The sequence below is a fragment of the Lichenostomus cassidix genome, chromosome 15 (assembly GCF_008360975.1).
Source record: "Lichenostomus cassidix isolate B80296 chromosome 15, HeHo_3.0, whole genome shotgun sequence".
Taxonomy (NCBI): domain Eukaryota; kingdom Metazoa; phylum Chordata; class Aves; order Passeriformes; family Meliphagidae; genus Lichenostomus; species Lichenostomus cassidix.
In genome coordinates this window covers 11,810,774-11,827,226 of record NC_139496.1, presented here as the reverse complement: position 1 = coordinate 11,827,226, position 16,453 = coordinate 11,810,774, and the positions used below count along the sequence as shown (strand labels likewise).

The 16,453-nt window shown below is 53.8% G+C and overlaps 1 protein-coding gene across 9 annotated transcripts in view; it reads left to right on the top strand.

Annotated features, from left to right (window-relative positions):
* The window catches only part of NOS1 (nitric oxide synthase 1), a 74,220-nt gene that overhangs the window by 31,066 nt on the left and 26,701 nt on the right, over positions 1-16,453 (top strand). For 7 of the 9 annotated variants that reach the window (XM_085076169.1, XM_085076172.1, XM_085076171.1 and 4 more), the window contains 4 exons: positions 8,186-8,318; positions 13,725-13,862; positions 14,485-14,630; positions 15,448-15,610. In XM_085076169.1, coding sequence (XP_084932295.1) covers positions 8,186-8,318; positions 13,725-13,862; positions 14,485-14,630; positions 15,448-15,610 — 580 coding nt within the window. The remainder of the gene's footprint in view (positions 1-8,185; positions 8,319-13,724; positions 13,863-14,484; positions 14,631-15,447; positions 15,611-16,453) is intronic. The other 2 variants (XM_085076173.1, XM_085076175.1) reach the window with 1 other exon arrangement.

The following is a 16,453-nucleotide window of genomic DNA, read 5'->3' as shown; positions in this document are numbered from 1 at the left end:
CAGGGCACGGTGCTTCCCAGGAGAACTGATTTTCCAAACCTCTTGGGAGAGGGGAGGGGAGTCCAGTCCAGCTTCATTTGAAGCCAAGACAATGCAAAGGACCAGCCTGGTGGGAAGAGGGGAAATATTTTCTGTCGAGAACTTGGAACAGCCGATCCTTGTTGAAATGCCAGGATGGATTTGCCTCTGCTCCTTCCAGAGCCAGATCACTTTTCCAGGACTTGTGTGCCTGGGTGGGGATGTGGACAACAACTGTCCCACGTCCCCTCGAGGAGGGGCAGGTGGGACAGCTCCCGATTTTCCTCAGCGTTTCCCTGGGATGCAGCGCATCGCTCCGCAGCCGGAGCAGCTCCCTGGGGCCCTTCCTGCTTTACAAAGCTGTTGTTTGTAGCTTTTTCTTTCAGCACCAACTCCCTCTGCTCCTGACCATTTATTAACACTGATAGGTTGCCTTTTCCTGTTGCTTTTCCCCAAGTCCCCAAACACATTTTAGCGGTGTCAAGCGCTGCAGCAGGTCGAGGCTGCCCTCGCTTATTGACTGGCTGGAAAAGCCCCGAGGGTTTGCAGGAGCTGGAGATCTGTGCCTCAGCCACGGAAAGATCTGTAATTTCAAGTTCTCTGTAATTTCAAGTTCTCTCGCTGCAGACACTTCTTAGGAAAAGGGGGGGAGAAAAATTGTGTTCGTTTTTCTTTATCAGAAACGAGAGGGGAGAAGAGACCCAGCGGGGTCCCCACAGTGGGCTCCCAGCCAAGGCTGAGCTCCTGCCTGCTCCCATCCCAATCCCACCCCCACCCCCTGTGTTTCCCACCTTCCTTGTTTCATTTGCAGTTGTTTTCATGTCGTTCCCGCTCTCCCAAATTATTCCTGTTCCCCGTGGAGGACACGCTACCTCAAAGCCTGTTAGGGTGCTCACACTGAGTCAGAGGGAAAAAATATCTGCTCAGCTCGGTGCTGGTGTCTGGGTGTCCTTCCTGCCATCCCCTCCCCGCCTGAGCTACCCTCCGGGTCTTGTACTCCTGGGGATCGTTGGGATTTGGAAAATTTGGAAATCTGCTGTGCAATGAGAGGGGATTTAACCCCCCCAGCCCAGCACGCTCTCCAAAAACCTGTCTGGACTGTGCATTCTTTAATCCAGCCCATCCTGGGAGATCCTGGTTTAAGAATTGAGACATCAAAAGGGTCCTGATAGGATACACAAACGTGCAGGGGGGCTTTAAAATCCCCTCTGGTTTAGCTCAGAGACCTGGGGTCACATCCCAGTGAACACAATCCCAAACACTGGGACTGTACAAGGTACAGCCTCACCCTTCAGACCCTTCAGGGTCTCTGAGGAAATTTTGCTCCAGCCATGGTGGGGCATGAAAAATGTGATTTTACTTCGAGGAGTCTCTTCTATTCAGAGATTAAACAGAAATTGTTTGATTTCACTTAAACCGAAGGAGCTTGAAGCAGCAAAGTGGGTACCTCACCAAAATCTCAATATTGGTTTTTTTCAATACCCAAAAAGAAATAATAAATCTATATAACTTGGGGCTGAAAATCCACTTTTCGGTCCCAATCTCCTGCCTGATGAAAAGCTGCAGCCTGGCTCTTGTGGAAGGTGTGAGGGAGAAGACCCAGGCTGGAGCAGGGATGTGGGAAAGGAGATTTACTGCAGGGAAAGCTGTCAGGAGCTGCCGTGAGGGGCAAAGGGCATTTCTGTGGGATTGATGATTCATCTCCTCAGCTCAGCCTCACACCAAGTCCAGGGCATCCTGAAGGTCTCCAACTCTCCAAATTTTCTTGGATGGCAGAAGTGCAGAAAGGTCAGGGAATAACGGGGAGTGGATGGCTGGGGAGAGTGTTGGACGATGCCAAGGAAATGCCAAAAAATCCCAGCAAGCCTTATCAGATGGATGCAGCTCCTGGGCTGTCGGCTGTGACTTCTCCAGGTGGGAACAGAGCAGGAATTGAGCTCTGCCTACATCCAGGAGGGTGTAAAACCTCACTCAAGGTTGAGCTGGACACCTCCAGCCTGGCCTGTTTGATCCAGCTGGAGCTGATGGGGTTGGGATGAATCCTGATCTGTGTGCTCTTTGCCCCGTGCTGACCTCCCCAGCCTGCAGGGTCTGTCAGAGCTGATCCAGCTCACGGAGCTGTGACAGCATTCCCAGGGCAGGCGGGGATGGCATGAGGCTGAGCTTGTTCATAGGGAGGCAAACACTTCTCGCTCGAGATGGGCTTTGGCAGAAACAATTGGAGCTACACCTGATGCTCTGGGCTTCCAGCTCCTCTCGGTGTTACTTCTGAGGAAGATTGGAAAGGAGCCTGCAGGAAAGATGGAGAGGGAATTTTTACAGGAGCATGGAGAGACAGGACACAGGGAATGGCTTCAAACTGCCAGATGGGATATTGGGAAGGAATTGTTCCCTGGGAGGGTGGGGAGGCCCTGGCACAGGGTGCCCAGAGAAGCTGTGGCTGCCCCTGGATCCCTGGAAGTGCCCAAGGTCAGGTTGGACACTGGGGCTTGGAGCAGTCTGGGATAGTGGAAGATATCCCTGCCCATGGGACTGGATGAGCTTTAAGGTCCTTTCCAATCCATCCTCTGATTGATTGATTGATTCTAAGTTTGCTTTGGGGACACAATCAGTTCCTCTCCATCCCCTGCATTCCCCAAGGGAATTCTCCTTGCTTTTTCCTCCCCCCGTGTGCCCATGGCATGGCTGTGACCACGGCTGCTCCTCAGCTCAGGCCATCAGCCATCGGCAAACAGAGCATGGCAGAGGGGCTCAAGGTATGATGAGAAATGGCATTTCTGCCACCAGGCTCACCGTGGGCTAGGAAGCAAAAATAGAGCTTGATTCACTCCCTGCCAGCGAACCCAGGTCTGCTCTTCCCTCGGAGCTCTGGGGAGATTGTCAGGTCCCATCTTCCCTCCCTCTTCCCCCCTCCCCACCGAGTTGCTGAGGTTTATTTTCCTTCCCAGGTCTCTTCATAACATGAGCAGCATGATGGAAACATGGCAGTTTCAGTCCAAACAGCAGCCCCGAGAGGGAGAAGTGTGCTGAGAGCAGGAATTCAGTTCAGGAAAGGTTTTAAGGTTTCAGGCTCCATCTTGCCTTGGAACAAACCCCATAATTTTGCAGTTCCTGAAGAGAAAATTCTCCTCCTCCCACCTTCCTCCGGGCCGCCAAAATCTCTTTGTGTTGCTCAAAACATTTCATTTGCATTTCTGATCTGTCTTCATTCTTCTGTGCATGGACACAAAACTTCAAAACCTTGCAAAGGAAAAGATTTCCTGGAACTACCGTGTTTGTGCCATTCTGGAAATGGATGCAGGGAGCTCTGGCAGGGAATAATCCTCCCCTTGTCCCTTGGCTGAGACTTCCTCCTCATCACTCTGACTCCATCAGTCTGATCCAGACAGGCATTTTGTGCCTCCAAACCACGTATTCCACCCAAATATATCCCATGTTCCACCCAAATGTATCCCATATTCCACCCAAATGTATCCCATATTCCACCCAAATGTATCCCATATTCCACCCAAATGTATCCCATATTCCACCCAAATCCATCAGACCCCAAATCACCCTTCACTCTCTCAGCCCACCATGCTGCTCCTCACATCCCATGGGATGGGACAGCCCTTCCCCTTGTTCATGGTCCCACAGCCCAGGTGTGATCCTGATGTGGATCCATGTGTGATTCCCAGCAGACCTGAGCTGTGTTTTTCCTCCAGAGAGGCTGGAATCCTCCAGGTGCTGGTTGGGAATGGCTGAGAAGGGCTGGGAACAGCAGTGGCAGCTCAGTGCTGGTTGAATTTTGAGTGATGCTGGTGGGACTTTGGGATTTCTGGATCTGTTCCAGGTCTTTATCTGTCAGTGCCTCCTCAAAGGCATTTTCCAGCCTCATATTTCACAGAGTCCCTGAGGCCACAGCTTGCTCGGCTCATTAGTCCCTAATCCCAGTGCTGGGCACATCCCAGCTGTGTTCTGACCTTCTGAGGCTGCAGGACCTTCTCCAGATCATTCCACAGGTTCTTCCTCAGGCTTTTGTTCTCCTCCTCCAGCACTGTCCCACATCCTCTCCCATTTGTTCCTTGCTTGGGTTCTTTGCATTTGTTCCTCTGCAATTCCCACCCTGGGCACACCATCCCTGCTGCCTCCCTGGGGAGCACATCCCACCTTTTGGCGTTATTCCTTCTTCCAAATTCCTGCTTCCTTCCCGAGCTCTGCCCCATCCTCTGTGCCCCACAAGTCTCTTCTCCTGCCCCATCCCTCTGCTCTTGTCCAGACCTTGCTGAAGGTGAAGAACCCAGAGTTTTCCAACACTTCAAACCAGGAGCTTCCCCAGGAAAGGGAGCAAGGAAATATTAATTTCTGAGGATTCCATGCCCTCTGGAAGACGGTTTTCCAAGGGGCAAAAGAAAGGTGAGGCAAGAGCCATTTTTCCCAGCCCCAAGCACTGCAAGTGCAGCCATTCCCAAGGATAAATCAGGGAATGAGATAAGAAAAAGGAATTTCTCTCCCAAGGTCTGAGCTTCCCATGCAGCTCCAAGCTCAGGTTTTTGGGAGAAGGGCCTGGAAGGAAGGAGCCCATCCACAGGCACAGCACAGGGTGATGTTATCAGTGTCACCTGAGCTGTCACCGAGGTGTGGGCACTGCCACCCTTATCATCCATCCCATCTTTGTCATCCATCCAAACTGGGATGGCAGCAGCCAGGGCTATCTCTGGGAAATCAGAGATCCTTCTGCCAAGGAAATTCAAAGGAGCCGAGTGACAAACTTTCTTTTTTTTTTTTCCTTCCCCCCCCATTAATTTCTTTTTGGAAAAGCTTTGGAGAAATTTCTGAAAGAGCTGTCTCAGCAACTTCCCTTCTGCTTCATCACTCGGAGCACTGCAACATCATCAAATTAGTCAAAAGAAAACAGTGGTGCCTCTCATTTCTCCAAACAGCCAGATGCTCTTTCCGAGGGGAGACAGCATCCCAGACTCTGCCTGCCACCAGTGGGGGAGGGCAGGATTCCTCTTTCCTTTTTAAAGTGTCCAATTTGGCTTTCAGGACAGAAAAAAACCCCTCAAACAGGGTCTTGGGGGTCTCTCTGGATCTGAGAGATCTGGCTAAGGGTATTTAATGGATCTGGGAGTGGTCAGGGAGGGATACTTGGATCTGGATCTGGCTTTTGGGAGAGTCCAGCCTCTCAATGGCCTCCAAGGACACATCGTCAGCATTGACTCCACTTCCTCAAAGACATGAAAGTGGGGATTTAAAAAGCCCCATGGAATGGTTTGGGTTGGGAGGGACTTGAAAGCTCATCCCATTCCACCCCTGCCATGGGCAGGGACACCTTCCACTATCCCAGGCTGCTCCAAGCCCTGTCCAGCCTGGCCAGGATTTCTCCAAAGAGGATCCAGCTCCTCTCTCCCTGGGCAGCTCCCTGGGGATGTCCAGCCTGGAGCTGCATCCTCCCCAGTGTCCCCCTTTGGGTTCTCCTGTTGATCAAATCCCTCTGGAATCATTATCCAGGGGCTGAGCTCGGCATTGTGGCTGTCCCCTCAGTCTCCTCGGGTGTGTGACATCCTCGTGGGATGTGCCAGGTCACCCCGTGCCTCTGGGGGCAGGAGAAGCCACACCAGGAGAGGAAAAAAACATCCCAAAAATGCTGTTCCTGTCCCTGCTCGCAAACAAGGCCCTCACAAGCGAGGGGCAGGAAATATTTGTAAAATGGAGCAATTGATGGTTTTTATTTTTACTCCCCCATCTGTGCTCGGGCTGGGGTGAGGCTCTGGCTGCTCTGAATGGGCTTTTCTCTCGCTGCCTCTCTCCAGAAGGACAGAGCCGGATCCTTCTGGGCAGCCTCATCCGGGGGAGGCTCAGGGCAGCCCCTGCTCCGAGCCAGGCACAGCCCCAGGGACAGCCCCAGGTCACTCTGGTGGCTTTGTCACAGCCACGCTTGGCTGTGCTTTTCCAGCACGGCTTTTTCCAGCAGGGTCAGCCCCTCGCTGCTGTGCTCACACAGCCGTGAATCCCTCAGGAATGACAACACCAGTCCTGCTCCTGCCACACCTGCAGACATGCAATGGGACATGGAGCATCCCAGGAATTCCCACCTGGATGTCACTGTCCCTCAGCACGAGGCACCTCGTGGCAGGTGGTGCTCGAGGCCAGGGAATGGCAGCAACCCCTGCTCTGGCAGGACTTGAAAATCCCAAAATACCCAAATCGATACCCAACCTAATTCAACATCTGGGATTTCTCCAGGTGCCAATATTTATGGCTTTGCTGCTGTGCAAGCAGTGAGATCCCACAAGGAGATCCCACATTCCAGACCTCCAGCTGCTGCTGGACATGGATGGATCCCTCTCCACATTTCCCTCGTGCCAGTGGCCTTACAGACACCTCTGTGGGAGCAGCAGCTTGTGCCAGGTGCCAAAATAATTTTGGGATCTCTGGTTGATCCCAAACTTCTCCTGCACGCACAGAGGCAAAGTCCATGTCCCTGGAGAGTTCCTATGGTTTTCCAATGGGTTTTCTCTCCCAAGTTCCAGCAGAGCAAAGGGATTTCTCCCTTCTGGATTTCGTCCTTCTGTCTGGATTTCAGGCCCGTGGTGAGGAGCAGCAGTTGGAGCCCCTCAGCTGCTGGAGGTGACTCCGTGTGCTCGGTGGCCCTGTGCTGACCTGGCTCCACATTCCAGGGCACCGTGGGGATCAGGGCAGGAGGGCAGGGATGTGGAAATGAGAGTTCTCTGGGGGATTTAACAGCTGGGCCTCGCTCCGAGGGGAGAGCCAGATCGGCTGAGTTCTCATCCTGCTAATTCCCTGCCTGGCTGCTGGGGATTATGGAGATGGAGGGAGACTGGGCAAGAGGCCCTGAGTTTGCCCTTTGGATTGGGCAGAGTGTGATTGCTTGGCTCCTGGTTGTCCCTGGCCCTGGGATCCGTGTGGATCCATGTGGATTCTGGGATCTGTGTGGATTCTGGGATCTGTGTGGATCACTGAGCAGCAGAGGTTGGGATCTGCTGCCTTTGGCTGCAGTGCTCCAGGTGGGGTTTCTTGTGTTTTATCTGATTGAAGTCCTTCCACATCCTCCCAGAGCCAGGAACAGCTTTCTTGGCCCGGAGGGGCACAGAAATCCCAGGAAAAATGGCCCTAAGGCACCTGTACCTCCTCACATGCACCGAGGTGGCCACTTGCCAATGGTTGGAAGGTGGCCAGAGCCCAGGGAGATATTTTGGCAGCTGAGCATGGCTCTGTAAAAGCAGAAAAATGACAGAAAACTCAAAGCACAGGGAGATGTTCTTTGAGTGAAATCTTTTCCTTAAGCTAAAGGAGTTCAAGGACTGTGAAACTGAATTTATTGGTCTTCCTGAAATGGCATCTAGAGCATGATGCTGGTGTGATTTATGCCCTGGGTGCAATTGTCCTACTTTGGTCAGTGCCCAAACCCAGCCTCTGTTAATGAGAAGCCTCATTATTGATTTCAGTGGCATCTGCAGACTTTTAAGGTCTGACAGGTTTGTCATCACCCGCTCTGGTGTCATTGAAGAGCCTCTCCCACACCCCAAAACGTGCTGTGTGCAGTGAGTTACACCCGAGTTACGCCTGAGTCACACCTGAGTTACACCTGAGTTACACCTGAGTTACTCCAGTGTCACCTCATGGCCCAGGGCAGCCAGCACTGGGACACCTTCAGTCCCCAGCCCTCCCCTCATCCCCAGCAATGCCAGGGAATCCATCAGTTTGCTTGACTGAAATCACTTCCACTCACAGCCTCTGGAAAGGTCAGGAAGAGGAGAAAGAGCTCCTGGGAGCCTCCTGTTTGTTCTGGGTTATTTTTCCTTCTGCCCTGCTCATAAACACCGAGCTGCTCTGCAAATTCCTTTTGCCACGAGCTTTTCCAGCCTCCTTTCCCCATCTCCATGCCTGTTTTCCCGGGGTTCCAGCCTGCATTTTGGGGTGCAGAGCTCTGTTGTAGAGCCAGCGTGGGGCCAGGGCTTTCCTGTTGGAGTTTGCATTGTGTTTGGGTTGTCCTCACCTCGGTGATTCATCGCCTTGGCCCAGGCTCAGCCTTCCCTTCCCTTCCTTCCCTTCCTTCCAGCGGGGCAATGGCCAAGTTTTCACTCCTGTGGGAAGCAGCTGGAGCAGGAGCTGTGCCCGTGGTCCCAAAACCCAGGCACCCCAATGATTTTTAACCCTTCAGTTTCAGGGAAGGGGAGAACAATCCCCAGAAAGCTTTGCCGGCTCGGATGGAGAACGACCGTGTCCCAGGGGAGCTGTGGGGGAAGAACAATGCCCCTGTGGTCCTGAACAACCCCTGCTCCGAGGCACAGCAGGTAAGAGGCCATGGCTGGGGCTGCTTTGGGCGGGAAAACCAAAATTCCCAGAGTTTATGGGAATGTGACCCATCCTGATGAGTTCTCACAATGCGAGGACAACGTGTGTTTGATCCCAAAAACTGGAGTTAATGGATCCTAGAGCCCATTTGGTATTTGATCGCAGGATCTGGACTTGATGGATCCTAGAACTCATTTGGTCTTTGACCCCAAAAGCTGGAGTTGATGGATCCTAGAGCCCATTTGATGTTTGATCCCAAAAGCTGGAGCTGATGGATCCTAGAGCCCACTGAGGCCAGAATTCCCCGTGGTTCAGGCAGGGAATGGAGGTCACTGGGGAATGATGCTCTCCATCCAAGGGCTGTCCTGGGATGGGAGCCCAGCAGGACGCCAGAGCCTCCCTGGGGAATGTGATCCCTTTGGTGGCACAGAGCCAAACTGCATCATTAAAGTCATTTTGATTCATCTGATGGGAATTCAATAGAGCACTTCAGATAATGCCTTCCACGGTGCCTTTTCATCTCCTCACACTCCACGGCCATAAATTCTCAGGCTGCCTTGCCAAAAGGAGATTAACTCCACGTTTGTAGAGCAGCCAGAGACGTCAGGCAGACCCTGCCAGGCCACCAGGATCACCTCGGGGAGAACATGACGTGCGTGAGTCCTGCCAGTGCTCGGGCAAAAGGGGCTCCCTGGTGGGATTAACCAGGGCAGGGCACAGGGACCAGGCTGGACACCATCTCATGCCACCTCTGCCATGGCAGGGACACCTTCCACTATCCCAGGCTGCTCCAAGCTCTGTCCAGCCTGGCCTTGGACACTGCCAGGGATCCAGGGACAGCCACAGCTGTTCTAGGAATGCCATCTCAGCCCCTCCCCACCCTTACACAGAACAATTCCTTCCCAATATCCCATCCATCCCTGCCCTCTGGCAGTGGGAAGCCATTTCCTGTGTCCTGTTTCTCCATCCCTTGTCCCAAGTCCCTCTCCAGCTCTCCTGGAGCCTCTTTAGGCACTGGCAGGGGCTCTGAGATCTCCCTGGATCCTTCTCCTCTCCAGGTGAACACCCCCAGCTCTCCCAGCCTGACTCCAGAGCAGAGGGGCTCCAGCCCTTGGAGCATCTCCATGGTCCCTTCTGGAGTGGCTCCAGCAGCTCCAGGTCCTTCCTGAGCTGGGAAGAGAGCTGGGTGCATTTCTCCTGGGGCTCCTGCATGGAATGAATGTCCCCCTGCCCTTCTGCAGCCTCACAGCATCACAGACCCATGGGGGACACACGAGACCCTCAGAGCTGCTGCTGATGCCCACACAGGGCACTGGGATCCTCCTGGGCACACCAGAATTCCTGCAGGGCTCTCACCAGCCTGGCTAGGTGCCGAGGTGCAGCTGGGATCCATTTCCATCCTCCCCTCACCTCAGCACCGTGGCCAGGTGTCCCAGCAGCACAGCCACCCTGGGGCTGGGTGTCACCCCACACGGGTGACAGCATCCCTGAGCTGCAGCAGCCACGGCAGGGATGTCCCTGGGCAGCCCCACTTCCCATCCCACGGATAATGCACTGTGGCAGGAATCCCGAGCCCCAGGACAGGTCAGTGCTCCTCTCCCTTTGCCCCAGCTCGGGAAAGCTCCGTCTCCTGGCTCCTTTGCTAAGCCCCGAGCATGTCCGTGTCTGTTACCATAAGCACTTTAGAACCTTCTGTGTGCAGAGCTTAATTTCTCTCCATGTTGGGGCTGCCAAAACCGCCAGTCTTAAGCTGCTATTAAACTCTTTATTATTTTTTTTTTCACTGGATGCACAGCTTTCTTTTTATCCTTCTTATCCCCGAATCCTTACGCCTGCTTTTCTGGAAGCAGTGTGGTTTCTCCCCCAGCCGTTCCCCGGGGCTGTGTGCAGTCAAGGCAGCTGAACTTCTTTCAAGCAGCAATAAATACTATTAACACAGGGAAAAGTCAAGCCAAGTGGGAACTTTCCTTGCTTTTTTAAAGCAGGATTGGGTGGATTCACTTGGCCAGGTGGTGAATGCTCACTGAGGCTCGTAATGAGGTGCTGAAAGCCCCGCTGGGCATCGATCCCCATCCCTCTCTTCTTTTTTACTAAACCACAGCGCGTCTCTCGCTGCTTTCCCAGGAGCCCAATCCCCCTGGCCCTAAACCTGAGATGCCGTGGCTGCACAGACTCCTGTTTCAGCCCACGGGGATTGATTTGTGAGCAGCTCGAGGGCAGGCGGGAGGTTTGTGCCCGTGTGGCTCCCGGGGGAAGGGACTCAGAGCAGCTTGTGAGGGTGATTTGCAGCTGCAGGAAGGCAAAGGACACAATTCCAGCCGAGCGGAGTTGATGCAGGCTGGAAGGAAATGTCAGCAGGGAAATAAATCCACGACCCGGCTGCTGCTGCCGCCCTCACCCTCCCGCAGCCGGTGGGGCTCAGCGGAGCCATTCCGCAGCAGGTGGAGGCAGGGTGGGGACCTGGAGAGCCCCAGCGGGACATTCCGCTGTCGTTCCGTCCCCACGGAGCCCCCAGGGCCGGGAGGGCTCCTCCAGCAGGAGCAGACAGCTCCGGAGGTGCGGCACACTCCTGTAATGAAAGGTGTTCGCACAACGCGTGTGCGCCCCGGTGCGCCGTGCCTCGGTTTGTCCATCCCGCTCCGACCCGCCGACATCCCAGCCGCCTCATTAAATCGTGGAAAGATCTCTCAGGGCCTCGCTGGCAGAGCGAGGGGGAAAATTTGGCTTCAGTTTCGGCGTGCGGGGAAGGCACACACAAAAACTCACACACACACAAAATCACACCCACGAAAGCACACAGAGCTCCTTCCCAGCCCCCTCTGGGTTCTCTCTCTCCCCAGCTGCTCCGGGATGGGGTTGTCAGGCCTGACACCTCTGCTGGATTTCAGCATCCAGCGTTCTCCCAGCAAGGGTTGGGAGGCACTGGACCAGATTAATGGAGTCCCATGAATCCCTGGAAGGGTCCAAGAAATGTCACTCAGCGCTCTGCTCGAGTTGACAGCTTGGTGTTCAGTGAAAGGTTGGAAGCAACCTTGGAGATCTTTCCCAACCTTAATGATTTTGGGATTCCAAGATTGCAGCTCGCCCAGCTTCTCCAGGGAAAAGACAAATGGGAAAGGGAGCAGCTTGGAGGGGGTTTGAGGCAGAACATCTGGGCAGATGTTCAGCAGCCAATGCCCCTCAATTGCTCCGAGGATGGAGCACATTCTACATCTGCATTCACAGCACGTTTTTGGGCCATACCTGCTCCAGGAAGAAGTATTTTAGCAGCACACCTTGTCAAGAAATCAAAACCGCGATTACAAAGTGCTGGATCCAATCAACACTCCCTGCCTGGCGCTCCCTGTTTCTGTCTGGCAGGTGGAGCTGCAGGTGAGGATTGGTTTTGGTGGCATTTCTGAGCTGTTTCCAGCTCCGTTTCGCCCATCTCTGAGAGCTGCTCGGAGCAATCAGGCTCAGAGGGAAGGTGGCAGATTGTCCCCTTTGCTCCTCAGGGTGGGTCAGGGAGCACAGGATGCAGTTAGAGGCTAAAGAATGATTTCATTCTCTTGCAAGAGTAAAACAAGCAGGGGAAAATAATAACCAGCAACTGCCACTGTCATCATTCAGGTCAGATTCCTCAAAATTGAAAAAATTGAGCTCAAAAATGATGTTTTTCCAGGACTGCATTGAGGAGGTGCTTTTTGTTTACTGCTGGGTTTGAGCCCTGTGTGAGGTTTTATCTTTGGTTTTTGCAGCATGGAAAGGTGAGGCTGAGATTCGGTGTGTGGTCATTTGGCTTTGGGGGTAGGGCTTGGACACACTCCTTGGGAAAATAATGGAATTTGTGTCATGAGGAATGTCAGAGATCCGTGGCAGCAGCCTGAGGGGGTGCAGGGAGCAACTTTTGGGAACTGCAAGGACTAAAGAAGGTCCTACTGAGCAGTCAGGCTGTAAATCTCTGCCTTCCCCTCCAGCCTCTATCCCTTATTCCCAGAATATTTTCAGTACATGGTATTACACTCTGAGCCTCAGGCTGCTTGAAATCCCTGTTTACCGGTGAAAAAAAAGACTGGAAATAGGTAAAAACAAGAAATGAGCAAAAACTCTGGCCAACAGTGCCACCAGGACAACACAGAGGTACCTGCTCAGCCCAGGAATTGGTTTTGGAATCAGCCAGGCGTGGATCTCTCCATGCTTTGGAAAAGCAGAGCAATTCTCTGGAAAAGCAGGAACAAGTCAGATTTGGAGCCTTTGCTGCTTTGTCATCCCTGTGGCTCCTTTTGCTTTCCCTGCTGAACCAGGAGCTTCTCCCACCCTGTGCTGGTTCTTTGCTTGGTCCTTCAAATCCTTGGATTTGTGCTCTTGCTGCCAGTCTGTGTCATGAGCCCAGAACCCCCAAAAAGGAGAAAAACCATCACAGAAAGTAATACCAGCCCCAGGATTCATGCAGGAAGGGAAAAGAAATCCATTCCAAGCCCAGCTCTGCCGTGCAAAGCCTCGGAGAGGTGCCAAACACAAGCTTGTTTGGCCAGGAGGCTCTCAGATATCCCCTGGAGAGCTGCAGCAGCAGCGCTGTGGTTCCAGGGATGGAATTACATCCCTCTGTCAGGTCTGATTCCCAGGAGGAATGTCTTTGCTTCCCAGAGCCACTGACAGACACTGATGGCTCCTTAAGCTTTGAGTGCTGGGGGTGAGTAAGGGCCGTGGTGGAAAATTGAGGTTTTATCTGTGAAAATGTGCAAAAAGAACCACTTGTGACCAATTCTTCTCCTCGCCAGCTCTGTGCTGGCTGAGGCTCTCCAGTGCTGGCACAGAACTCGAGGAGTGCTGGATGAGCAAATCCCAAGGCAGAAATCCCAGGGAGAAATCAAACCACTCGTGATTCAGCAGCCATCCTGCTTGGATAGTTCATCCATCCTCATTCCTGCAATCTTCCAGCATTGCTAGCAAAGGAATTGTGCTTTTGGCTCGTTCAGGGCTGATCAGCTCCTGGTTCTGTGGCATCACCAAGGCAGAGCTGGGCACCTGCAGAGCCTGAGCAGGTGATGCTCCTTGGAAAGAAACATCCCATAGGTTTTGGAGGAAAATCTGGGATACTTGAACACAACGTTCTGCTAAGTTCTTCCTCTGGGATACTTGAACACAACATTCTCCTAAGTCACTTCTACCTCTGTTTTCACCTAATTTCCCACAGGTTTTGCTGTCCCATAACCAGACCTAACTTCCCAATCACATTGCTAGTTGGCTGCTCTGTTGTAAGATCCCAAACAATGCCAAATATTGGGATAACACACCTCGTCTGGCTGTGTCACCCCAGAATTCAAGCACAGCCATCCACCCACACCCGATCCCATGTCGTTGTGACCTTTTCCTGTATTTTGTTGCTGAGTTCTGACCTGTGCTGGGTGTTCTCTCTTTTCCAGCCGCCGCCAGCCGGCCGCCAGTCCCCGACCAAGAACACCCACAACGGCAGTCCTTCCAAATGCCCGCGGTTTGTGAAGATCAAGAACTGGGAGACAGGCTCTGTGCTCCACGACACCCTGCACCTCAAGACTGCCATGGTGAGCACACCAAAATTCCCTGAGGCTTGTTGAGAGGTGGCACGGTTTCCAAGATGCATTTTCCTGGGAATGCTGAAGTGGGTGAATTCAGTCTTGTCTCCCTCCAGGAGGGTTTGAATTTCAAACTTCTGGTGCAATAACAGGGAGAGGGAAATCAGTCTGGAATAAATGAGATAAATCCTTGGGAACTGCCAGGGCTAAAGAAGGTCCTACTGAGGGGTCAGGCTGTAAATCTCTGCCTTCCCCTCCAGCCTCTGTCCCTTATTCCCAGTATATTTTCAGTGCATGGTATTACACTCTGAGCCTCAGGCTGCTTGAAATCCCTGTTTTCCAGGGAAAAAGGACTGGAGAATAGGCAAAAACAAGGAGTAAGCAAAACCTCTGGCCAACAGTGCCAAGCTGGGGGGTGAATCCCATCTCTCCATTGTGTGGATTGGGAGGGACAGCAGATGACAGCACATGGCCTGGCTGTGCAGGACACACACAGTGTCCCCAGTCAGCTGGCAATGTCCCTGTTGGCCAGACCCCACCAGCCTGTGTGTGTGTGATCACTGACCTCCCCCAGCCCAGCTCAGGTGCTGTGGTGGCTCCAGGACACTCCTGTCCCCTCCTGTCCCCTCAGGCCACTGCGTGCACCGAGCAGATCTGCATGGGCTCCGTGATGACTCCCAGCCCACACATCCGCAAGGCAGAGGACACCAGGACCAAGGAGGAGGTGCTGCTCCTGGCCAAGGACTTCATTGATCAGTACTACTCCTCCATAAAGAGGTGAGTTCTGCCTGCAGGGGGCACAGCCTGGGGCTACTGCTTGTGCCCAGATGTCACACGTGTCACCTGCAGAGCTGCTCCAGCCCTGGGGCACAGCACAGGGAGGATGTGGAGCTGCTGGAGGAGTCCAGGGGAGGCCACTGAGATGCTCCAAGGGCTGGAGCCCCTCTGCTCTGGAGCCAGGCTGGGAGAGCTGGGGGTGTTCACCTGGAGACGAGAGGGATACAGGGAGACCTCAGAGCCCTTCCAGTGCCTGAAGGCGATCCAGAGAGCTGGAGAGGGAATGGCTTCCCACTGCCAGAGGGCAGGGATGGATGGGATATTGGGAAGGAATTGCTCCCTGGGAGGGTGGGCAGGCCCTGGCACAAGGTGCCCAGAGAAGCTGTGGCTGCCCTTGGATCCCTGGAAGTTTCCAAGGCCAGGCTAGACACTGGGGCTTGGAGCAGCCTGGGACAGTAGAAGCTGTCTCTTCCGTGGCAGTGGTGGAACTGGATGATCCTTAAGGTCCCTTCCCATCCAAACCATTCCATGATTCCATGATCTGATCTCTCACACTTGGGAATCAAAGCAGGGGGAGATTCTGGTACTCCATGAGCACCTGCTTCTCCAGTGGAGTCTCATTCCTGATGTTCCATCTGTTGTGTGTCTGTGCAAGCCACTGTCCCTCCCCTGGCCCTTGGTCCCTGTTATCCCAAAGCTGTGATACAAATCCCCACATTCCCCGTGGGTGTGTAGAACAAAGCATTCCAGGTGGGAAGCACCAGCATTCCCTGTCCTCCACTTGGCCCACCACCTCCTCTGCTCCCAACCTTCCCAGATCCGGCTCCAAAGCCCACATGGAGAGGCTGGAGGAGGTGACCAAGGAGATTGAGGCCACTGACACCTACCAGCTGCGGGACACAGAGCTGATCTACGGAGCCAAGCATGCCTGGAGGAACGCGGCGCGCTGTGTGGGCAGGATCCAGTGGTCCAAGCTGCAGGTGAGCCCCAATCCCACTGGGATCCAGTGGTCCAAGCACCAATCCCACTGGGATCCAGTGCTCTGAGCCCCAATCCCACTGGGATCCAGTGCTCTGAGCTGCAGGTAAGCCCAAATCCCACTGGGATCCAGTGCTCTGAGCTGCAGGTGAGCCCCAGTCCCACAGGAGACAGCTGGGATGTTCTTCCGAAGAGATGGGCTGGAATTTTAAGAGGCAAATCCTACTCTCCAACACCTGGGAAGCACAGCACAGGTAGAGGGGAAGGTGTTCAGCACACACAGCTCCCCGCGGCAGCTTTGGGATGTCAGCAGGAGCTGGCAGAGCATCCGTGAGGTGGCTGTCTGAAATGGAAGCTGATGCTCCAGGGTACATTTTCCAAAATCAGATCTGTCTCCAGCATCAACATTCCTGCTGCTTTCCAAACCTGTTGCTCAGCCTGGAGAGAGGCAGCAGGGCACATTTGTCCTCAGTACTGAGACGCAGCAGGAGAGGATTTGGCTCTGTGCCCTTTTGGCAAGGAAAACACAGAACAGGATTGGAATCAGTGATCCCTAGGGAATCCCGTGGTGCAGAGATGTCCTCTCCTCCTGTAACCTGGAACAAATCCAGAGCTGCTGAGCAGCTCTTGTGGCTGCTTCCCACAGGGAATGGGCACAGCCTCTTCTGTTGAGCCTCTCTCCTGATTTCCCTGTGCTTTCCCAGATGCTCCTGGATCCCTGGCAGTGTCCAAGGCCAGGCTGGACAGCGTTTGGAGCAGCCTGGGATAGTGAGAGGTGTCCCTGCCATGGCAGGGGTGGCACTGGATGGGCTTTAAAGTCCCTTCCAACCCAAACCATTCCACGA